The following is a 25,277-nucleotide window of genomic DNA, read 5'->3' as shown; positions in this document are numbered from 1 at the left end:
AGACAACAATCGGAATTATGTAACGTAACTTTAATTAATTTTAGTTTGTATATACGTGTGAAATGTATCGTGCGAAACATCAGGGTGCTTGCGCTGACGAGATGACGCTGTAATAACGCAGGAAATTCGGTGAATATTTTTACTTCAACGAGAACTACAATCTCTTTCGTTGTCTATTCATGATTTTCTCGCCGTTAATTAATCAACGCAGGTTGCTGTTAACTCGTTACCGCCAGCCATTTATTCGATTTGTATTAGGCGTAGGTAGGTAGATCGTAGATTCCCGTTGAGCAAGGTCGGGTTAGAGAGTTAATGGGAATATTGCGAATATTGGTGAAGCGGAGAACACGAGCGGATAATTATGGCGAGAGGGTAGGCACGTGGCGACGAGGGTCGTCTAAAGACGCGACCGGGCTATTTTTTGGGTAACTGGATCATCATGCTCCTCTTTAAAACGACAAAATAAATCGTAATATACAGAGCTCCGCGAATTTAAATTGATTAACTGACATCGTTTGAGTTTACTTTTATAAGAAATTAAATGTATATATATATATATATATATATATAAGAAAAATTAAATGTTTTTCTTGGAAAATTTTGAAAAGTCACACAATTTTTCTTTAATTAATCTTAATTTTTTTAATATAAAATAATTAATAATAAATAAAAATAATTAATTAATTAAAATAACTAACGATCATGGTTAATTATCTTAATTAATAATTATTTAAAAGAATTAATAATCAAAGTTTGAAATTTTTGACAATTTTCTTTTCGGAATCGCTCTTTTCTCTTTTGAAATTTACTCGCCCCCTGTTAAGAACCCCTGAACGAAGCGCTTAAAGTGCGATGTTTTCTTCGCGAATTGAATGCATATGCGTGATCGTATTTAATCGATATTTTTAAATACAATACAATATTATACGCACTTTTAATCAATTCTTCTCGCGCCTTCGCCCAGGCTGGTCGCTTCGCTGTCGTGAGAATTCCAACGGGCGGTGTTCTAGGATCAGCCTTGGTCTCCATGATCCTTAATAACTGTTGGATCAATTCAGCCTCAGTGATCCGACCTCGATCGGACGCTCTTACCGGCACGCTATAAAACTGCAACAAAATAATCAAAGATTATGGCGTGAAATATTTTTTTTCTTCTCTTGATACCGCATTCCTCGGCAAATTACTCGATCGTACATCCATGATGCGGAGATTAAAGAGTTAAATTTTTAATTAACTAACATAAATAAACGTGGAATAGGAGTATTAATTAATTTAATCGATAAATAAAATTCTTGAAATAGTAAAAGCGTGACTTGGCGCGCGCGCGTCGATTACAACATTGTTCAATTCTGAATCACTCCATTACCTGATTATGGTGCGCGACGATAATATGATCGCCGGAGGACGCTCTATCCAGGATGATTTGCTCGTCGGCGTTCACACCGGGTCGCCGATAAATCCGAAACATTTGATAATGCTGTGCCATGCAGAGCGGTCGCATGGTTTTACCGTCCTTGGATTTCACACGTTCAACCTCGAGTCCGGATCTGTTCAAAGTCTGAAGCTTATTTTTGCATCACAGTAATTTACTTTTGCACGTTTCTCTTTGTCATATAAATGAGTTAAAACACAAATAGCCTTTACTTTATTGATATAAAAATATTTGAAACGCAGAAGTATAAATGCAATTTGTTGATTTTGAATTTCTCAATCGGGGGAAAAAAAATAATACTAATAATTAATATTAATAATTTAATTCGTACATTTGCGCATTCGTACTTGTAAATCTTTTGCGGGGCAAAAAAGATTTGGAAGATTTGGAAGATCCAAGAAACCGTACAGGAACAGGATCAATTTTCCCAAAGAACGCATCGTTTCTCGCTTTCGGATATATCTCCTCTTCCTCGCGAGATGAGACGGGCTCGTTCGCTATTAAGAAGACCGACGCGACGGCGGCCTCCCGCGAATTTGCGTTAGTTTTTGAAAGAAAGGAGAGCACTCTCCGCGCAGCCCCGGCTTATTCCCATCCGGATGTAGGATACCGTGGATCCTTTGAGACGCGCTCCGCGCACCGGAGCGGGAACGTCCGCTCATTCTCGTCGCGGCTCCCTTTCCTCTTTATGCTCGCTTTCTATGGATCTTACGGCCCGGATTTCCTCGCAGACGTACGCCCTCTCTCTAAATTGATTTCAGTGCGGCTTCTTTTTGTCCCCGACTGAGACGACGACGACGACGACGACGACGACGACAACGATGAGTCGATTGGCACGTCGCGTCTTGTCATGTCACTTCCTCGCGCCTATCGCGATTAACTTAAGACGAATTAACGCTTTTTTTCGATATTAATGACGATCATCCCGAATGTATCATTCAAAATGAAACAATAGCGTTTACAAAGAAATAATAATGCCAATTTAGATAAACCAGTATGACAATGGAAATGAAGTGAAAATGAACACCGCTACGTCTAACGAAACGAAATTTTGTTTCAGATCAGGGATTGACGAATCTTAGATCATCGGAAAGAAAGAAGAAAATTGCTGGAAAATTGGAGCATTACCTGTCGAGTAATTCCTGATAATTAAGTAGTTGAGTGAGAAATCGCGCGACAAATACCGCGGCTTCCTGCTGGTTTGCAAATCCCTTTGGCTTCGCGGCCATGCCGGGGTTGCTGTTGATCGGCAGAGCCAGTGGGACAGACAGGTACATGTCGTTTAGCCACCATTCTGTCGCCTGTAAAAAAATTAATATATCGATAAATATATAAATATTTACGCGTACATTGCGCAAATAATATTTATAAATTGTAATCAAACGAGTATAATTATTGCATTCTGATTGCAAATTATAATTAGATACAAAGAGAAGGTTATTAATTGCTGATTATAATTCAAAGTTACGTAACGGTCCAATTTATGTGATGGGTAATAACAATCGTTACGTTATAACGCGCGGTCAAGTATCGCGAGATTGCACAATAATAATTACGTTAATTACTCGAGATGACGCCGCGCGACGTTGCGTGAAAGTATCCGGAAGTGGTTATACCCCACTCGGAATAAGATAAATTAGAAAAGAGATGCGCGTCGGGGAAATCGCAACCGAGCGCATCATCAGTGGTAGTCGCAAGCGTAATTATTTGACCGACAATGATCTGAAATGTGAGATGCAAGAAAGACACGCTAATATGTCGAAGAATTACTTTATACTTCCCGGAAATAAATCATTCATCCGGACAAAATTATTGCGCACAATTTTTATTAAAATCGACAAAAGCCACACACAAACACACAACTCTATTTCTTAATAATAGATATAATATATTTAATATGTCTTTTAGAGGCAAGAAAGTCAACGACGCATGTTAAATCTTGGAATGCATCTCCGAACATTTCTCCCGTTGCAAATTACATCGTTGTCAAGGTATGAGATTTCATTTTACTGTCACAAAGTGACTCCCTGTGTTTTTTTTTTTTTTCTAATTGTATATAATCTATCGTGTAATTTAACGTCGCTTTAACATTGCAACGTCGTTTTTCACATTCGATAATCGGGGATCAGCCCCGGCGTATCATTAAATGCGGATTAAACAATCGAGTTTTGTCGCTGCCTTCATTTTCGGTCGCGTGATAAAATAAGGGAGCTAAAAGGGGAGAAGTCACCGTTCAAAATCATATTCGAAGAATGTTTTAAAAAAATTATAACTACTATATTAACATAATATCTAAATGGATTTTTTATTATATTAGTATATACAATATAAAGAGCAGAGATCCTAGAAATAAAGTAAAAATTAGAAAGATAATCCTTAAAGAGATTTTAAAACACACACACTACAGAGAGAGAGAGAGAGAGAGGAGAGGAGAGAGAATTACTCTCTCTTTAAATATAATATTTTATAATTTCTTCCTTGATTATCTTTTCTCTCTGAAATCTCTCGGGTTGGAAAAGATCTTTTAACGCTTTATTGAAATATTTTTTTATAATTCAGCTTTAATTATATTAAAAATATGCAAATTCCCGGAACGACTTTCTTTAACATCTTGCTCGTTTTAATACCAGCCAAGCGTTTAATGTTTATATTTCTTGAACATTTTCATATTATTTAGAACTCGCGTATGCGTTATAAAAAATGCACAAAGTCACTCAATGTGATATATATATATATATATATATATATATATATATATATATATATATATATACATTGAATTTTGCTGTTTATCCACCGTTTCGTGATGCTTGAGGTGTCTTCTATTTATTTTACGACTCGTTCCACGGAGACAGTTGATGTCGCGCGGACTTTCTCGCAAGCATAACGAGATAGTCGAGAAGATATACGGAATATGTGTTATCACCGCGTGAAGAAAAATGTTTTCCGCGATACCTCTTCTCGAGGTGAGAAACTTATAGTAGAGGAACATGTCCCGTTTATTTATGAGAAAACGTGTGCGTGTCCCGCGGACAATTCTGCGTCAATGTTTCGTAGTAGGAAATAATGTTAATATCACGACAGAGTATAATATCGAGGATTATCTTTCATTTGTAGAAAGATTTCTCTATTCAATTTAAAGACGATTTTTCCAAACGATATTTTCTTGGAAAAAAAGTGATCTTTTCGAAGAATTAATTGCTAAAATATTGGATATTAAAAGCTTGCGATAAAAATGAAGTTTTTTCGACATCTTCGTCGATAGAAAATTTACTTCAAATTGATCAAAGAATCCGAGTAGCGATAGGAATATTCAGTAGCGGGATATCCCGTATGATCGGACCGCCTACCTTATTACTGGTCACGCCACGCGGGTAATCGCATCGTAATTGTCATTTCATTCCTGGAAGCGAAGTTTCTTCTTTCTCGTCGTGCGATTCCAGGTCAGTGTAACAAATCGAGAAGCTCGCATGCATGTTTCACGAAGACCGTCTCCCCGTCGATACAATGTATCAGGTGCTCCGTGTTCTTTCAAATCGTCTATAGATAGAACTTACGAGCTCGACTCACCTCATATTCGCAGAATAAAGGCTATATTTGACCAGAGATGACACCGTTTCGCCGCGCAGGAACATCGGCGATGTTTCTTTTTTTAGATTGCCGATATAGTTTCGGTGATCCAGAACGAACAAAGTGTCGCGCATTTGATGGAAACTTTCTTTTTTTCGCAGACCGCGAAAATCTTTGTTCCCTAATAAATCTAGTCTCTCGACGGTCTTTCTTTTGAAAAAAATTCGATGAAACGTCTAATGGAATTTTTTTCGATCAAGTTTCCGCGAGAGACATAGAAATCGACGAAAATTACGCGATTAAAATTGCAGTGAGATTGCGAGAATATGATCACGATTTAAATGTGGAGATGCGAATCTGCATCATATACTTTGAATCGCCGCCGTAATTAAGCGCGTATATGTGGAAATGATATTTTTTACGGAATGTGCCTCAAACACTCCTATTTTCTGTTTATTAGGAAATTGCGTTTCGTGCAGAAATTAATGATTCGTAATTGTTGTGACATTTAAGTATTCGACATATTAGGTACTACGTACTGCATCATTATAGTGAATCGCATGCGTTGGACATTACAAACAAGCATAAATGGCATCTGCATTATTCTGCATCTCATTTCTCAGATTTTTCGATATAATAGAACTTTAAAAGTTGTGTCGTTTAATATCGAATATTTCAATGGCTAAATTTTACTCGATACTTTGATTTTATACTAATAGAAATTTTATTCAACGTTGAAAAGCAAAGAATCGCAATTCAATATAAAATCTTTCTTTTATTTATTCTGCCAAGAATGTTTTTTATATACAATATTTATCGCATTGCATAACTTTATAAAAATTTCATTTTATTTGAAAACTAAAATGTGATTTGCGGTTCAATCATTTTATCCTCGAATATGATAAATGCTGCTCTTCATCGGCTCGGATGCGCATCTTCGCTGCGAATCCGAGTTACGCAAAGCGAGACGTGCCCGCTTAACGCGACGCATCGTGAACGCAAATCGGTTCACGGAACCGCTCTCGCCGAGCTCCCTAGCTCGTCTCTCTCGCATATTCAATCCGTGGACAAGACTTGTCCGACCGAAGAGAGCCGGCGACTTTGATTGCCGAGCGGCTCCTTCAGGCATGACCGAATATGTTTCGACAACGCATTGCGCCACGTTGCGCATACGCGAGGATGCATGCGAGCAAGCGACATGATGAATCCATCTTCAGCGCGGATGCACAAAAATTTATTATTATATGTTGTATTTATTTCAATATATTTATAATTGAGAGGAGAAATGAGAAGAGGAAAAATAAGCTTCTTTGACAAATTTTAGTAAAATTGAAAAAAATTTTGCAAGCGTGCAGATTTGGAGTTTTTTTTTTTTATTTGAACTTTAATAAATTATTTCATTAAATTTGTCCTTCAAGAGAAATAAAAATAAAAGAATTCTGTCGGTTAAAATAATTTTTTAAATTAAATTAATTTTTATATAGAAATTTTATTATTTTTTTATTGTTTAAATTAAATTTTCTTATTCTTGTATCAATTAAATTAATTTATATAGAAATATATGTGTGAATTTTTATTATTTTTATTATTTTTATTATTTTCATTATATAAAGTAATGTATGTGTATGCGAACAAGCCATTGTCTTTATTTTGTTTTCAATTCAACAAATCAATTATAATAATAAGCAACATGCGCTATACATATAAAAATATTTCAAATTGCACGTCTCTACGGAATAGCTATTGTAACTGCCAGACTGTAATAAAACACGGAATTGTTATTTCAAAACCGTGAGCGGCTTCTGTCAACTGCTACTTATCCGGGTTTACGGGTTAACGAATATCTATCTCTTAATAAATCGCGTAAATGAACACGTTAGACGATTCGCGTGTGTAATAATCGCGCTGTTTAACTAATTACCTTAACAACGTGTAACTGCGTACTTGAAAAGACACTCGGCGGCATTATTAACGTCTTGCGTCACGCAGACCCACGTGTTCGTCACATCTTCGCGCGTGTATGCGTAATTAGTGCTCTCGCAAAAGGATAGGCATAACGATAAGTACCCCATTGACGTGAGATGAAGAGTCTCAAAGAGAGCTTGATTCATTCGACGATACGAGCGTTCACACGTCGTCGTCGTCGTCGTCGGAGATCTGCGAAAGCGGATCTGCCGAGCGTCTGCAATTCGCCTCGCAATCGCGCCAACAATTACCAGATGCTTAAGTAATTTTGCTCTTGCACCTTGCAAACTTTCTCTAATCCTCGTTCTTTAATTGAAGATTTCAATCATTAAATACGAAAACTTATATACATATTCCTATAACACATCCCCGATACTTAATAAAAGATGTTTAAAAAAAATAGAAACATTTGATGACATCAGAAATTAATATAATCTTTATAACAAAACATTGTGAATAAATTTTACATTTTTGACACAAGTAGAAATATGTATAAATTAATTAGGAAAGAAGAATTGAGAGAAATTATGCTATAGGAATGGAAATAGTTAAATTTTATTCGTCGAGTAATTTCATGCTCCCTGCGTATATATCAATGGAAAAAGATGTCCAGGATTAGACTGAATCAGGCAGCGTCTCGGCTCGTCTCGCGGCACACGATGGATAAATGTTTGCAAAACAAGTTGACGTTTGACGTTTTGCGAACACATGTCGCTCGCTGCGGATTAATGAGACACGTAGATCGGCGCACGTGATCGATACGGTCGAAGTGTCATCGCCGGTATATGGAAGATATCCGTCAGAATCGTCCCATCTCTCATGTATATCGTTATAAAACCAAAGTTTCTTAATCTGTAACGCAAGCTTCCGATGACATGTGCGATAATTTTAATAAACTTTACGTCGAAATGATCGATATGTCGCGATTACTTTTTAATAATGGAACTCTAGTCTTAAAGGAATAGTATGAGAATTTATGCAATGAGCCTTTTCGTACATAGACACATTTATTTGCAATTTCTCTGTCTCTCTTGTTTTTTTTTTTTTGTATTTATTTAATCGAATATTATTTAATATAATATATTTACATTTTTATCGAGTCGATATATGGTAGTGGGATTCTAACATCTTTTCAAATCAATCATTTAAATGGTTAACCGATGAATGTTGATGAGGTAAACCGAACACACGTTTACTCTCACCAAAAAAAAAATGAACCGCAAACCATATATACGTACAATGAAGCGCATTCATCATCCTGTTTATCGCGCGGTGCATTTCGCGAAGTAAAATCCTCGGGATTGCGCAGGACTCCTACACATCGGATATCGCGTGTCTGCTCTCCGCAATACCGCGATACACGTTAACGAGCAGAATTACGAGATCAGGCCTACGTCGTCGTTCTCCGATGAGGAAACAACTGATGCAATAACGTTTCGATGCATCATTTGTTGGACGATCACGCGCTGCTTATTCGTTATTATACCGCACCTAAATACGAAATATATAGAAGAAGACAATTCCACGGGTTCCACGATCAAAAAAATTTCCTGGCGACAAATTTCTAAGATGCCCAATTTTACAGTTAAAATTTCCAAAAAAATTTAATATTACAGAGAGAGAGAGAGAGAGAGAGAGAGAGAGAGAGAGAGAGAGAGAGAGAGAGAGATTTTATAACGAAAATAAAAAAGTTATCGGGAACTAACGGTGGACGATAAACGATACGCGTTTATAATTAGTATCAGTGATGTTAGAGACGAAAAAAATGCTATTTACTCTCTCTCTCTCTGTCTCTCTCTTTAATTATGATTAAGAGATTAGTCTTGTCTAGAATCCTCTCCCCAAGTAATATATTTCAGCATAAAATAAAAAGAATGTAATGGCAACGCGGGGAGGAATATGAAAAGATTCCATCAATCCTTGATTAAAATTGAAGAAGAACGATGCATAATTTCGCGAGATGAATTCTAAACGATTTCTTTTTCTCCGCTTATCTTTAGCGACGTGTGAAAGACCTACACTCACGTGGGACTATATCGACATTATTAATCGTCGTCGGTGTCGCAGGGGACGTACGGTATATAATCGAATAATTCTCGTCGAGAATTCGGTTTCATCCCCGGAGCGGGTTGGGGGACGACAACGATTTGTCTGCCTGTAGCAAGAATGACGGATGGCGGTGACGGGGCTAATTTCGCGGTCGTCCCGGTTACCGCGAACTTTCGTCCGTAGTCGTTACGCGGTTCTCAGATTCCTCCTGTCCTTGTCCACCGCATCTTATCGATGTTGTACGGACACGTAGATAGCCTTCATCTATGATCGACACCGTAGATCGAGTCGAGTCAAATCTTAATTTATTTAATTTAATTCTAATATTTTTTTTTTAAATAAAAATATTTTGATTGTACACAAATGAATATTGTTATAATATAAGATCGATATATTTGAAAATTTTTGCTGCTATAAAAGTAAACTTAGAAGGATTTATCGGTGCTCGTATATAGCCTGGTATGCAGTCATGTCGCGACGATATAACAGTATAATGATATGTAATAACACTATCGGATAATGGCCCCCGCGTAACGGTTACGATCTTTTTTTTTGCCACGCTATGTAATCGAAAGGTGTTCCAAGTTCCGCGGAGACCTCACGAGATTATAGGAATTAAGCTGGTCGTTGGGAAATGCGGATCAGAAGTCGTTGAGGATTTACGCCGCGTATTATACAGTAGACATCGTCCAAGTGTAATCCGCGTCTACAATGGATACGTATTACAATCGATATTAGCAATGTACAAAATTAAAGAGTAATACAATTTTAAATAGTATCCGCTACTCATGAAAATTGGCGGGGAGTGATAATCGCGTAACGTTATCGCAAAATTCGCGATAGCGTTTTCAAAAGGCCGCGAACGAAGGATCGCGACGCGGACGCTTTCAGGAGACATCAATCCCGTTGCTCTGGTGAAGTTCAGCATTTCGGAAGGGGGTGTCGAGTTACGGAGATTTCAACAGAAGCCGAAACACGAAGCGAGCGAGCGAGCGAGCGAGTCGCGAGCTCCCGAGCTCTCGAATTCTCTCGACGCCCTTTTGATTTGTTCCAACTTACCTCTCCCTCTCGTCTCCCTCCGCATTCCTCTTCGTCAGCTGGTCGGCGCAAACGCGGCGTTATCGACCGCTCGTGTCGGGGGTAAAACGCAACCGTCCACCGTCCGCGTGTGTCTGACACGTGTGTGTCTCGTCGACGTGCTCGCGTGCTTCGCGTCGCGACCATCAATGTCGTAAATATTAATTATTAATTCGCGCTACGATCTATTAGGCGCTCTTGAAATACTTTCAGCGCTAATATAATATACGTATATATTAATTGCTCCTCGGTTTTATTAGTGTGATAAATAATATAATAAAAGATACATATAATATTTATTCCTTACGCGCGCGATATGATATTGAATAAAAAACACGTCGGAATTAATTCTAATTATTTTCGGTTACTTTCACGCATATTTACATAGTTGGTATCTAATTATTAATAATATAATTGATATATGTTAATATCCTCTCGCATGCGTTAGAGAGAGAATTAATACATTTATTTTTTTTTTTTTTTTTGCGTAATCATTGAACGTTTCATACTTTTTTACATCATCGTCAGATATTGTATGATAATTTGATTTTTCTCTCTATACATGAAAAAATTAAAAATGTATGTGCGTGCCTAATTATGTAAAAAGGAATTCATGTACCTTTTTTGCCTTGCATATATCACGAAAATTTGGCGAGATTCTGGTAGGCACCCTCGTCGGGAAACCGCTCGTATTTCAGACAACTCGCGCTGCGATTGTACATGGTGTGTATCGAGTTTCCCGTTTAACGCGATACTTCATTAGCCATGGTGAAAACGCGCGTCGTATCGGGTCAGGAGAGCCTACAACGCTCTCAAATCGATAGATCCTTCTTGCTTCTTCCCCTCACATGTGTACTTTCATCGCGTGATTCGCGATGAAAATTAGAAAAGACAAAGATGTATAAAAATATGTCCATGTGCGCGATCGATTCAGACAACTTTGTTCCCCTTTTGTACCTTCAATCGAAAGATAACACAATTAAGATATTAGTATAATTCTAGATTGTAAGAATGCGATTACTCATATTTTATTTGCAGCGCATTTATAAGCATGATCCTGCAATTTTTCTCAATCAAAGCGTTGCTTGACATGTCCTTTCGTAGTACGAATATTTCAGATTCACGTTGAAAGTAATATATTATCGATGAAGCATTCATATATATTCTCTATCTGGAGTTATTTTCTTATAAAACTTTTTTTTTTCAACGCAAATTCTGAATTTAGTATTTGCACACGAAGAGCACGATCGACGTCAGCATGAAAAGGGGAATCAGACGGCTATATTTAACTATATTAAATATATCATGAGAGAGCACGGCCCGTAATATCTGTTCATAAAATTTTCAGAGTTCCCTAACACACCGACGTTGTATAATTGGAGATGGACGATGGATTCGATTCGACGAGAGAGCGTTATATTTTGAGAAAAGTGTCTTTCGTCGAGAAAGATTGAAAAGCGAAGTATCGTGGCAGATGCAAATTTATAGAGGGATTTGTCTCGCGATTCTGTCTCGCTTACAAAAGCAGTTTTCGCTTGCGACTCTACCGTACCCTATTCTATTGCATCATACATTTCGAGATCTGATACGCATCGTATAACATCGCGTTACAATTATGTAATACGCGGTTGCGCCCCGCAATTAGAATGCAATTGAAAATTGGATATCTCGTGATGCGCTCGCGCTCTTCGCGATACGAGCCGTGTAGCCGTATATAGCGATTGCGCAAAACGCTTGATCGAATCATTTCGACACGCGTAAATGCAGATATATATAGTCCGGATAATGTTAATTTTATTGGCCGCATTCCCCGGTCGTAGCTCGCGCACACACGCACACACACAGACACACACACACACACAATCACGCGGAGAAGAGCCGGCCGGAGGGCGATCCGTTGCATCCGTTTTGTGTTCGCCAGATATTAATTTATAAATCTGACCGTTCAGACATCGTTTAATCTAACGACGTCGTTATCGTACGCGTATTATTTATAATTATTATTCGGCTATGATTGCGATGCGGTAAGAACGAAAGATTCTTTTTCGATCGCGTTGCCAATGAACATATTTTAATTTGTCATTAACAATTCCATTACCTACCGATATTACTACGACGAAACAATGGCGACAAAATTTCCATCTATTTTCCATTAACAATTTTGCATTTCAATCGACATATTTTCTTTTTATTCTACTAGAACATTATAAGCGCGCGCTACGCTTCTTTTTTATTTATTTTACGTATGTGTGTATAATTACTTACACACGCATACTAACTCTAGTTCTCCGTTTTTTCAAAATAATTTTCATTCGATAAAAATTACACACACACATGCTTAATATTTGAACTATCAAATACGTCGTTCAGTCATGACAAGTTTTTATTGATATAAAAATATAAAGTAATGCACAGCACAGTGTCATGATAACCAATCAGCATCGCGGAAAAGAGACAGTAATATTTGCAAATATCGATTTAACATATCTTTTTTTAAGAGCGAATCGGAGCTAGAAATCAATTGCAAAATTAAATTTTACTCGATTTTAGATTTTAAATTCCTTGACGTATTTTTATAGGTAATGTTGTATATTTCGTTATTCGATACAACGATGTATGAAATATCAGCTGATTGAAAAATTTTCAAGAAGTTTGCTCGTGCTCCTACTTTTGTAGAAATATTGTTGACAAGCAAATATTGTTGTAAGAATAAATTTGGATGAAAATGAAATGTTGCGTGATGCGCGTGTAATGTTTTGGGAAAAAATGTGTTTTATTCATTGGGATAATATAGCGGGTACGCTTTCTTACTTTCTTACTAATGGATTAATGAAACGAATAATGGGCTTTCGTTTGCTTATTCAGAGACTTTTCGTTACACCTGCAGGTCGACGTGCGTGCATACGCGACACCAAATACATGCGAACGCACACTAGAAATTATCGAGAAAGTGCTAATTACGTGAGAAATGTTTTGTCGCGCTGAATATAACAACGATTATGATTAATTCAGATTCTTTTATTCGCCATGAGATAATCGGATGAAGAACTCGAATCGAGTTAATTACTGCAATTTGTACCGAGAGAATGTTGCTTCGTTTTTTAGCTATTTAAATGAAAAGATGGAGATCTGAAAAGATTTTTCACATGTAGAGATTGATAGCTATTGTATACAATAACATCTTAATAATTACTTTTTTTGAGTATAAACAACTTTGTGGAAAATTCTACACATACTTTTGCTTTCGAACGCGATAAATAATTAAGAGTGCGTATATAATTTTTTTTTTTTTTTTTTTTTTTCGTACAGACGTGTAGCTCATACAAGTCTTGATGAGAAATTCGCGGGATCTCGCGTTTGCAGGCAGAAAGCGGGATCGATCCCGGCCGTAGGGATAGGAAGCCAGATTGCGGAGACCTCGACGAGGAGACTTCGACGGATCGCGCGCATAGGGGAATCCGTTGATCCGCGAAGAAAACGGGATCAGGAAGTTCCTCGCGACCGCGGGATTAACTAAGCGTACGTTCTCAATCTCGGTACGAGTCCCCCGCGGCTTTGGAAAATATCGAATTAATTTTCCCTCCATCCTCCGCCGTCCCTTTTCCCGCGTCATCTCTCGCGTTTCTTTCTTCGCACGCGAGGAAAAAAGGAATGCATAAAAGAGGGGAAGGCCACACGGGAGATGTAGTTAGGTTTTAGTTGGACGCTTTGCGGATTCGGGGAAATTCCCTTACCAGATCCTTGTATAAGCTCGATCTGTAACTTTCGCAATCGAAAACTTTGCAAGTCCTCTCTAATATAAGCTCTTTTATTCGACGTGTCTATATTCTTTGTTTTCACCGTTACGTAAAGATAATTTTCCCTATTCTTAAGTTATCAAGAAAATATGGAGAAAATACCGATATTAAATTTAATCACGTATGGAAATTCAGAATTTGATCTATTTTGCAAATCTTGCGAAAAAATTTGCTTCATTCTTCCTATGACGCAGGTGATGATGTAATAATATCAGATGCGAATGTGATGCATCTAAAAATGCATGCTGCCGTATCGTTTTGAGAACGTAATATAAACATTATACGTCAGTGTCAATAAAAAATGAGGTGAAGTTCTCTCTCGATGTTAACTAAGTATGATTGTTCGATTTCAACTTTTGTTTGCCTGACCACGCAATATCAGATGAGAGATACATTTAGATAAGAAACTACACGCTCTCTCAGAATATAATATATATATATATTCATATCTACTGCGAATAAACAAGCATCTCGTACAAATTCGTTTGATGCTGCGGTGGATTTCAGGAGCGACAAATGCCATTTCGATCCGATTTACCAAAATCGCTAGACAAAAGCGATCCGGTTGGCGAGGAGGTCGGTCGATGCGAATCGATCCGGCTCTCTTTAAGCGGGTCGTAACCTCTAGCAAGTCCGGCCTTTGGGACGAGGTCGCGGTGACCCAAATAGAGAGCCTTACCTCGCCTTACCTACCTGCGTGGTATGGCCGCCTCCGGTACTCTCCTGCCTGCAATCGTTACCCCGGATTCTGCGCACTCTCATCGCACCATCGAGGACACCTCTACGAGGCGAGCCTATACCTTCGTCGCGCATCATCATGGGTTCTCTCTCTCTCTCTCTCTCTCTCTCTTCGGGATCAATCCTTCGTTCCTTTACTTCCTCGCGGATGATAATATGCGTCTTTGAGCATTTGAATCGTCGCTTGAATAGCGACGAAATAATGAACTGGAAAGACTCAAAGTTTCACCGTTATAACTTTAGTCTTGAAGAGTAACATTGGAGATACATTGCAATATTATTATAATTTTTTTTCTTTATATCTCTAATAATCTTATCAAAAAGAATGTTTGATCTTTATTCTTTTATTGTCGGAGAAGAGAAATATAATTATATTTTTAGATAGAACACGGAAATAATAATAATAAATATTAATTGCAATATATCAAAAATTTCATCGGTTCATATCGGTTCATATATCGGTTAATTTTTGTAAAATTATTACAATTCTAGATTTTTTTCTTTTTATAAAAATAAATGTTTCCTTTTTATAACAATGTAGATTTTTTTTTTTCTTGATATTGACAAATTAAGTCACCGAGAAATTATTGTATTCCGAATGCCAATTTCACAACTTATCGTTAGATTAGTAATCCCATTTTGCGTTCGACGTATATAAAGCTATCATTATCCATTATTTATGAGATTCTGTTATTAACCGTGGCAATGGGGCGAAAGTAATAACAACGCTTGCCTAAATTATAATGACGTTACGGGGATCTGAATATTTCCAAAGATTCATGGAAAATTTAATTACCGTCGACAATAGAGATTTCGAAAACAAGCCGCTTGCAATATGTTGCGCAAAAATTGCTACGTGCGAATAAATGAAATAAGAATTTTTTTCTTATGTATATATGTAAGTGCTCCTTCTCTCTCTCTCTCTCTTTCTCTCCTTCTTTAGCTAAGGACCGTTTGCGCGTGCACAGTAGTTGTGAAGGTGTACGGGTCGCTGTAAGCAACCTGCATCGATCCACCTGACCTGCTCCGCCGACATCGTCTTTTCTTGCATATACACGCCCGAACCCGGGGACTTCCTCATCGGTTGCACGTTTACACGAACTTGTCCCTCGAATTGCGTCGCGTGATAAGTTTCGAACCGAGATTTAGATTGTATAATTTCCTAAAATTCAAGCACAGTGGATGGTTTGTAGTGCGATATAAATCGTATGATAAATCGTATACCATACTTCCCTAAAGACCGCGTTTTTAGCTATAAAGAATTGTAATATTATTTCAAATTTATGTTCTCTCTGTTTTTATTTTTCTCGATCCCGATATTTTTTTAAGACGACGAGACGAAAGCGTAAGCGAAGCCGCTCGTCAAGTCATTTCGAAAATTTCATTTCGGTCTTGTTTCTGGTCTATGTCGAGACTCGGAGAGTCATTTGACGCGTACGCCGAGGACCCTTCTTCAAGAACGAAGAAGGGGCTGTCGAAACGGGATAGAATTAAAGGTTAATCCCGCGGGGTATATCTATTCGATGAGAGGGAAAGAGAGAAAGAGGAAAAGAGAGAAAAAGAGAGACAGGTTTTCCTCTTTCTCGTCTTCATCTTCTACGAGAGAGGAAGCCTTTGTTTTTCGCTTCTTCAGACTGGAAGACATCATAAATATTTGCACTCTTAAGTGTTCCTGGAATATAAGATTCGGCATCAGCATCGAGCGGACTCGAGAATCTCCCTTTTGCAAGTTGACAAAAGACTCTTTTGAATAAAAGACGATTATCTTGACATAATCAACTTCATTGAGAATGGCAGCGACATCATCATTAAAGTATCTTCTAAAAGCTTTTACATGTACAACTGATTTGCATTCAGTTTATTTATGACACTTTTTACAATCTGTTTTACATGGAAAATGAGAAATATTACGCGCGAGTCGCACGTTTTATTTTTTGTTCTATTTTTTAAAAGTTTATATATATATATATATATATAATTGTTAAAATTTTGCAAATTTATCAATCGTTTTTGAATCCGATATTATTAATGATATAAATTCTTTTTCATCAGATTATTTCTCTTAAATTATTAATGCATATGACGTATGTTATTTTGCGCGTGCGAATCCACGAAATCTCAATTCCGAATTGCTTTAAAATCAAATCCGAGTCCATTGCTTGTGTGTATGGTATGTTTCCTTTTTGAATTAGTTGCGGATTTTTTCATTATTCAGGAGTCGTTCACCTCCGCCTCGAATTACCGTCCATCGCGAGCCGTGAATCTCTCGAGTGAGATTGGCTTCGTGCACCCCTTATTCGCATGGGGACGATTTACCCACCGTATCGGATATATCGGCCAATTTTGTGAACGATACTCGAAACATTGTTCCCGCCGCTCGTTCGTGTCTCCTGGGCTCGTTTCCATTTCATTCTCTTATTCTCAAAGAGAATGAAAAAAGAAAACGATAGAACAAACTGGAAACAATTTATAAAAATTTTTCCGTACGGTATCCGTGTCTCTTTGAGCTTCGAGTATATCGAGCTTTCGCGATCTCTCTAATGAGAACTTTATAATTAAAGTTAAGACTTTGAAATTGAACGAAGCGCAAGAAAAGCATGGATGTGAAGCACAGATGATACGAGCGGTGATAGTGAATAGGCGAAACGAATAGGACAAACCGCGAGAGCGAAAACATCGGATAGGGGTTGCCGCCCTTCGGATATAGGCCGTCGTTTGCCGTCGTATCGCCGTAGCGATCCCGCAGACAATCCGTAAGGGCTTAGCACTGTTTCAACAAGGGATTACCCGCGCGTCCCTAAGCCGAGCGATACGCGATCCCGCTCTGTGGAACCTGCGCGCGCGTCGCGTCGGGGACAAACATTTAAATTGCCAAGATTACGTCAAGTGGCTGGTGTATGAGGTCGCACCGTCCAAGGGATTCATCGCCAACGTGCGATAGATCGTCCATGTTGAGCGTTTCATTTGAATCAGTGCGGATTTTAAAACTCGTTAAACATACAATACTATTCATCTGGATTAATTCAAATGTAATTTAATGTAATATTATATTTATTTCCATTATCTATACGAAATTGTTCACGTTTCCATATAATTCTTTTATGAAGGTATATATATATTCTTCATTATAAATTTAAAACATTTTTCTCAAAGATACAGTCTTTTTTAATTGAGTAATAATTTACTTTAACTATCAATCGATGGGATTTCCGTGGGATAATAAAAGAAATTATTAATGATTATAATTAGGTTTCTAATTTAAGCAAGATAAATTTATGCGGACTTGACGTCACGATGGCATGAAAGCCGCAAGAGAAATGCAGCCTTACCGCAGGTAACATTTTAAAATGTGACACATAATAATACGTATGCTTATCATCTCCATACGTGTCTCTAGCTGGCGACAATTTATGTATCCGCAATATACTGTGTATATTAATGCCAGGTATATATACAGGATATTTATATCAAAAATTATATATAACATGTTTTGCTTAATTATAAACTACTTGACGAATATGTCGTTATCGATTATGCAATTTTTAAAGTTTCAAAATCAAGTATTTTAATGCAGCAATGCAATCTATAATTATAATAAAAATTTACTTGAAATTAATTGTAGAACGTAATTTTTCATCATTTAATTAAGCTTTTAAAGTTCCCTGACCTCATCTGCTAGTAATTTTTTAATTTAATGTCATATATACATAATTGAGAAAGAATGTTGTACCTCTGGAACGTTTTGTATATAAATATTTATGCGCCGTGATTTACAACGCAGGATTGCGTGCAAATAATCGTACTCAATCTCAAACATCGTCGATATTTGCACGACTCGAAAGCGTGAAAACGTCTTTAATCTTTTCACGCCTTCCGATAACGTGGATCGTAAGCAATAATTTTGTTGTCTTGCGCGTTTTTATATTAACATCTTTAGATCAACTCACGCGTTGCAAATAAGATACTTTGGCTTAGGATCGATAATGATGATGGTGCTTGTAGGATAATTATGATCTTTTATAATTAATAGGATAGTTATGATTCCACAATGCTAAATTGAATAGTCTCATCATTTTTTATATATATTTAGCGATCAAATATATAATTATTATTTTTATTGTTTCTATATTTCATTGACTATTATTTCGCGATTAATTAAAACGCAGAGCATAATGATTCGTACTACGTAAGCTCTAACAACTCGTCTTAATAAAAAAAAAAAAAAAAAGCGACAAGAGGATACGAGGCATTCGCGTAGGAGAAAAAATAGTGCAAATGGCTGACGTAAAGATATACAAGGTACGAAAAAAGAACATACATCCTAGTTGTGTATAGATTCGAAGTCTTTAGCTTTATCGCCCGAACCGCGTCGGACGATCCTTGACCCGTCCCAAAATAGGACAAAAAGAAAATGAAAGGAAGGAAGGAAGGAAGGAAGGAAGGAAGGAAGGAAGCGCAACTAGGATCCTTTGTATCGTTTCTAGCGCGCGTCGACGAGAGAAATATTTTCTTTTTACGCGAGACGAGTCCCTTCCTTTTTGAGGTGATCGCGGAGTGAAACGGCCACCCTCGTTCAACCCCGCGTTTTCTCTCCTGTCCGCAGGGATTCATAAGAAAAGTTACGTACTTTGGGGCGGGGAACCACCCCTCTTTCGAAAAAGCACCGGCTCGGTTTAGCTTTCGATCCGCTCGTTCGAGTAAACGCTCGACTTCGTGGGATCAGCCGTTTTCCTCTTCTCATGTGTCTCTGAGAAAAAGTTTTCTTTTTACTCGACTGTTCGGTTTGACGGCAAGTTTTGCTTCTTTATCCGCGGAGAATAAATGTAATAAATACCGGTGAACTTTGTCGGGGATTAACGGTTTTCTTTCTCACGACTTATCGAGAGAAAAGTTTTCATTTCGTACTATTTTATATATTTGCATTGCATATTTTTTAAAAATATTAAATTTACGTTTACGGAGAGAGAAACGATTTATTATACATATATATCTTTCTCTCAGACTACATAATGTATAATAGCTCTTCTTTTAGGCAGTAAAATAAATTTGAAATAGAGTTTAGTTCATCCTTATCCTTTCTCCAATTTTTAATCACTCGTCAATTTTTACTCCGCACATATTTTTAAGTGTCTAATTATTTCTTCAATCGCCGATATATGTACGTATGTATTTCCTCTTAAATCAACAATTTGATGAGCCATGGAGTGAAATTATGTTTCCCAAGTTTTCCGGTTGTACCCGCGTACCGGAGAGACACCGCCATTCGCGCAAGTGAGAGCTTACGACCATAAAAGTTTATTGCTTTTTCCTTTCCGTACTTCACTCCTTTCCCAGCTTCACGTAGGGATGAGACTTTGTCGTTTCTCCCCGTAGAAGAAGATCCCTCTCGAGTCCCGACACGCGGCCATTTGCACGTGCTCGCGATATTTCTCGATCATATCCACCTGCTCTTCCATCCTATCTCTTTATCTCGTCCTCTTGTTCACGGAGGATACATCTACTTTAACTGCTTTATAGCGAGACATCGCGCTACTTTCATGCGCGTTTAAATATGTATACGAACGTGTCAGATCAATATCACTTGTTTAACGCGAATATCATTAAGATGTAACGATATTATATATGTATAATTGCCACTCAAACAATAATAATTAAAATTTTTTCTCTTTTTCATAATATCTTTCTATTTTTTAAATATCTTGTTCACGGGTTCTTGAAATAAATTCGCCAGAATATTCCGCTCTCTCTCTCTCTCTCTCTTCTATAGCATTATTTTTTAATCGTAGGTTTTTTTAATTAATCTAAATTCAAGTTTTTTTCAACGAAAATATATCTATGATTTTTGTATCATTTATAAAAAATAGAAAGTTTCTAACAAATTAATTTTCAAGAAAAATTAAATACAACAGCGAGATATATGCTGCGTGTACATTCTTTTCTTATAATTACATATAAAGTTATAGGCTTCTAAATTTATGAGTTAAAACGTGTATATGCGTGTGATTTATTTTGTGAAAAAATGTTTACTCAAAAGATGTAATTATGAAAAAACTGTTGTCTCGCAATTTTTACAAGAGGTTTCTCTCCACGAAAATAGAGAGAAAATGTGAAATTAGTTTCCGGGAGATGTGCGAATTCGCGAACGACTCATGCCGGTGAAGCTACGAACGTTTCATAATCGCATCGTCTCGACGAGTTACATTGCACGAACCGCGTGGCGACGAGAACGCGAGAAGGGACGAATGTGACGGGGGATTAATTCCGGGCGTTTGTAATTCGAATTGAATTTATCACCGCGGAAACTATGAAGCAACGAATGGACAGACGGACGAGTGAACGGACGGGCAGGCCCGGGCTTGCGGATGAATAATGGAGGCCCCAATGAGATTTTCCAGTTCGCCGCGGGGCACCGTAATATTAGCTTACCGTCACCATCGCGACTCTCCGACGAAACCCATGGTTTTGGGTTCGGCGCCCAGCCCCGTGCTACGCTTTTATACCTTTCTCACCCCGGAGCCGACGACTATCGCCGGAGAACAAACGCGGAAAAAAAAAATGTCAAGTTTAAAGGGGATGCGCGGAAGTCAAGCGCGAAGATTCACACACAAATGAATTAATCAATCGCGCGACGTATTTTTTCTTGTAATATAAATTTTATGGTATAAAATCCGTAATCTACGCGCGGGTGCTGGTTCGTGTGCGTGATGTACATTATTTTTAAAAAGACCGATTAATATCACCGAGAATCGCGTGTCTCTTAAATTGACCGGTGCTCGCTTCTGCAAGACGGCGCGCGCGTCAGCCCGAAATGCGTAACTGAATAACGCAGCCGAGTATTCCCATCGATCAGATGAATGAAAAGATAGCGTGAAAGGAAAAGCAAGATCGAAGGAGCAGCGGCAATCCGTGCGACAGCCGCCACTGGCGAGAAAATTGCTTTCGGTCTGGCTTTTCGCGACACTTTGGTCCGGGTAGGGAGGGAGGGAGGACTTCGTTGTCGGCGAGAGGTCGACTCTTAAAGAAACGAGAAACGAGAATGTATTTCCGGATGTATGCCGGCAAATCGAAAAACCGGGGGCCGACGATTGTGCGAGCGAACGCCTCGACCGTTTCCCGCACGATGCTGAATGGACCGTTCGGCTAAATTAGAAAAATTACGCGAGAGGGAGAGAGAAAGAGAAAGAAAATGTAGAAAGAAGGACAGACTGCTCTCAGAGTGGTAAGAAATAAATAAATCGCTGTGGGAGATCACGCTGAAGAGAAAATTATCGCGCAACAGTTTTTATTCTCGCGAAAGAAATTTATTCCTCAAATTAAATTGCGATGGATTGCGCTAAATTAACTCGCAATTTAACAAAAATAGTTTTGGACATAACATTCAAAATAAATTCGTATGAATTATGACGCACATCATGCAGATGTGTTGAAAAATATATTCTCTCTGATGAAATATATTTTGGAAACAGTGCTTGAAAAAATTTCAAAATACATCTAATAACGCATATATGCCATACCAAGTATACATATAAAATGATAGATATAAAAAGGTATTTAAAAATAAAAAAATAAAATATACTGATAAAAATGAGAGAATTAAATAGAGAAAAATTAAAAAAACATTTTAATCCAGTTGTTTAAATAAAATTTATTTGTTACATGTCGATTATACAGACTATTGTTACATTGTGCTCCGTCGTTTAGAAAATTTTATATACACGTACAACGTGACTTTTCTCACGTCACTTTCTTTATTCTCCCTTTCACGCGGAGATATTTTATACTGTAAATAAAAACTTCTCTGCGAAAATTACCCACCTGCTATTCGGAATCGAGTAAAGCGTAACGTTATTCGCAAATATTTATCGTCATTTCTCGACAACATGACGTATGCGTCTTGTTCCGCTTATGCGAAATATTTTACGCCGACAATAAAATTTTGCGCAATTTCTCACAAAAATATACGTTTGGCATATTGACACGCCACCCCGCGTATATTTCATATACCGATAATAAACCTTTCCAGAATAACGAGTCTATCCCCGGACCCTGGAACGAAGCGTAACGTTATTCGCATATTTAGACCGATATAGTCGTCTCTCTCTACTCGGCAATCTTACGTACAATGTAACTCCGTGTCACCCTTCTTGTCCTCTTCTTATTCCTTCGGCAATATTTGCATTGTTCCGGTACAGTCCGCGCGCGCGCGCGCGCGCGCGACTCCCTCGTGTCCGTCCCTTTTCACCGGTGCGTTGCGAGAGGTAGAGGGAGGCGCCGGGGCCCTCGTAAATCCATTTATTTATTTATTTATGTGCCACGGGGGGGAGCACGGCCCGACGAGGGGGGTGCGAGACGCGGCTTATAGCCGGCGCATGCATCGAACCGGGAATCCCACGGGAGCGCCCGCACGGGATAAGGGGATGGCAAAAGTCACGGGGAACGTGCGCGGGGATACTCGACTCTGCCGTCTCAGGAGCGCGCTTCTCGCAGCTCGAGATATACAGGGTGTTTATTTATTTGTGCATATTTCCTGTTAAGGAATATAAGATGCGACTTTTTTATCATCAGAATTTAAATAATATCAATTTAAAAGATATGAAAATCACACACATTTTCATTTTTATTCGATGAAATTCAAAGTGTAGTATCCTATTACATACTTTTCTATGTACTGTTTTCGTATAAAAATAATTAATACTTTATTAACACTTGGAATTTCTATAATAAAATTTTGAAGTATGATAAAATTTTGAAGAGATTTATACATGCGAGGAACTTTCTTGATTTGTATCTTTGATAGAATAAATTATATTTCTCGGTTTTTAAAATTCCACAACTTATCTCTAATTGTAAGTAAAGTGTCCTGTCAAAGTAATTATCGATCGTTTTCGAATCGTGAATAATTAAGAAACATAGTATTTTGAATAAATGTAAACGAATCTTTCGAGATTAATAAAATTGTTTTCTCCCTTTTTAATTTTGAGTAATCTTACTTAATCGGGATATCATTATAAAGAACGGTATCGTAATTGAACGCGCAAATTTTATTCGCGAAACATTGCGAACATTGTTTTTAAAAAAAACTTGTTTAGATTCCAAGCGCGTACGTTATTACTTTATCCTGCGTGTGTATATCAGGACAGGATCTCCTTTTCCCCCGATATCGCGATCGATAGAACGATAAGCGAACACCCTGTGTAGCGGAGGTAAATTCTCCCGAGGCATCGCGGCCTGAAACGAAAATGGTGTTGTGCCATTTAGAGGTGCCGCGGAGAGAATCTCTCTCTCTCTCTCTCTCTTTCCCATGACCGTGACACACCACATCCACTGCTTTTTCTTCTCTCTCTTCGCCAGATAGACCCTCGTTTTAAAACGACGACCGTATTAGGGATTACGCCGTCTGACTCGGCTTTCCGAGACAGAACCGATGTCTTCTCGACGATGTTACGGAATAGAGAAGTTGATCTTGGCGCGGCGCATTGATGATTTAGGAAGAAAGCTCGTAAGATTCAAGAAAGATTTGCATAGACGTGGAATGAAATATAATGTTCCGCTAAAATGAAGTATCTCTAATCGATTGTTTTACCAACCGAAAATGAAATATAGTCGATTTTTGCCCTTACTCTGTAAAGTTATTACGAGACACGCTTTGCGTGGCTGTCGCAATATGTGATTGCTATTTATGTAAAACGTGTTTACTCACCCAGTTGGTCGTCCTCTGTCTACGCTCCAGAAGACGTTGCTGGAGTTTTGGCCCGGGACCCGAAAGAAAGGCCCTTACTAAACTCCGAGTTCTTTCCAGATGATTCGGCGCGACGACTTCGACCTGCGCTAAGTATTTCTGTAAAGTCGTCTCGAGGTCCGGAACCGGAAGACTCGGTAGAGCCTCTTCCTTCTGCAAATCGAACGAGTGACGGAAATAGGCGATTACCGTGAGAGAAAGAAGATCGAATTTAACGATTCTTTCGTTATATTTAATGTGATGAAAAACATAGATTAGATTTCCAATTTAAGTAATGTATCGAGAGAGTATGTTATTATCTATCATATACGCATACATATATTTTCTACCAAAATTATTCACCGATGAAATTTGTCACAAAAAGGAGCATATACCGTACATATATAGCACACATAGATGCACACATAGATAGTCTTATTTTTTTAAACTTTTATCTATTTCATACAAGTTTGAATATTTTTATATATTTGGCGTGTTTTTATCTTTCTTTAAAATTAATTTCTATTCAGAGAGAAAAATGAAAAGCGTTTGTGAGAGGCCGGTCGCTCTTTCTCTACTTAAGAGTTAAAAAATGTTACAAGCTGTGTTGGCTATTATCGCGTAACGTATTAGTATTCGAGAGTCAGTATCGTCGGAGACGAATAGACGATGTGGAAAACGATGACGTAAGGCAACCGGAAATTGGCAGACGGAAGGGTCATGGACGGCGCCGGTCTGCACGGCGTATTCGTTGCCCTTTGCGGAGCCACGGCGATTGTAAAATAAAGAATCAATCGAGAAACGAAGCGTGCCTCTGGTGGAGTAAGGGCCCTTAAGGCTAGCACGGTTGGTTGAACGGAATCCCCTTTTGCAGGCCTAACAAGACCAACTTTGCGATCCGAACACCCTCGTCCTTCAGCTGAAGTGTTTC

General features: G+C 38.1%; 1 protein-coding gene across 5 annotated transcripts in view; it reads right to left on the bottom strand.

The window, feature by feature from the left end:
• Chat (Choline acetyltransferase) overlaps positions 1–25,277 on the bottom strand; it is a 50,150-nt gene that overhangs the window by 12,367 nt on the left and 12,506 nt on the right. For all 5 annotated transcript variants that reach the window (XM_070308974.1, XM_070308971.1, XM_070308972.1 and 2 more), the window contains 4 exons: positions 24,329–24,520; positions 2,561–2,733; positions 1,367–1,547; positions 933–1,107 (listed from right to left, as the gene is read on the bottom strand). In XM_070308974.1, coding sequence (XP_070165075.1) covers positions 933–1,107; positions 1,367–1,547; positions 2,561–2,733; positions 24,329–24,520 — 721 coding nt within the window. The remainder of the gene's footprint in view (positions 1–932; positions 1,108–1,366; positions 1,548–2,560; positions 2,734–24,328; positions 24,521–25,277) is intronic.

This window comes from Polyergus mexicanus, unplaced genomic scaffold (assembly GCF_030449975.1).
Source record: "Polyergus mexicanus isolate NDT 795.1 unplaced genomic scaffold, iyPolMexi1.0 SCAF_16, whole genome shotgun sequence".
Lineage (NCBI taxonomy): Eukaryota > Metazoa > Arthropoda > Insecta > Hymenoptera > Formicidae > Polyergus > Polyergus mexicanus.
The sequence above is the reverse complement of the archived record's forward strand: the minus strand, read 5'-3'. Positions and strand labels throughout refer to the sequence as shown.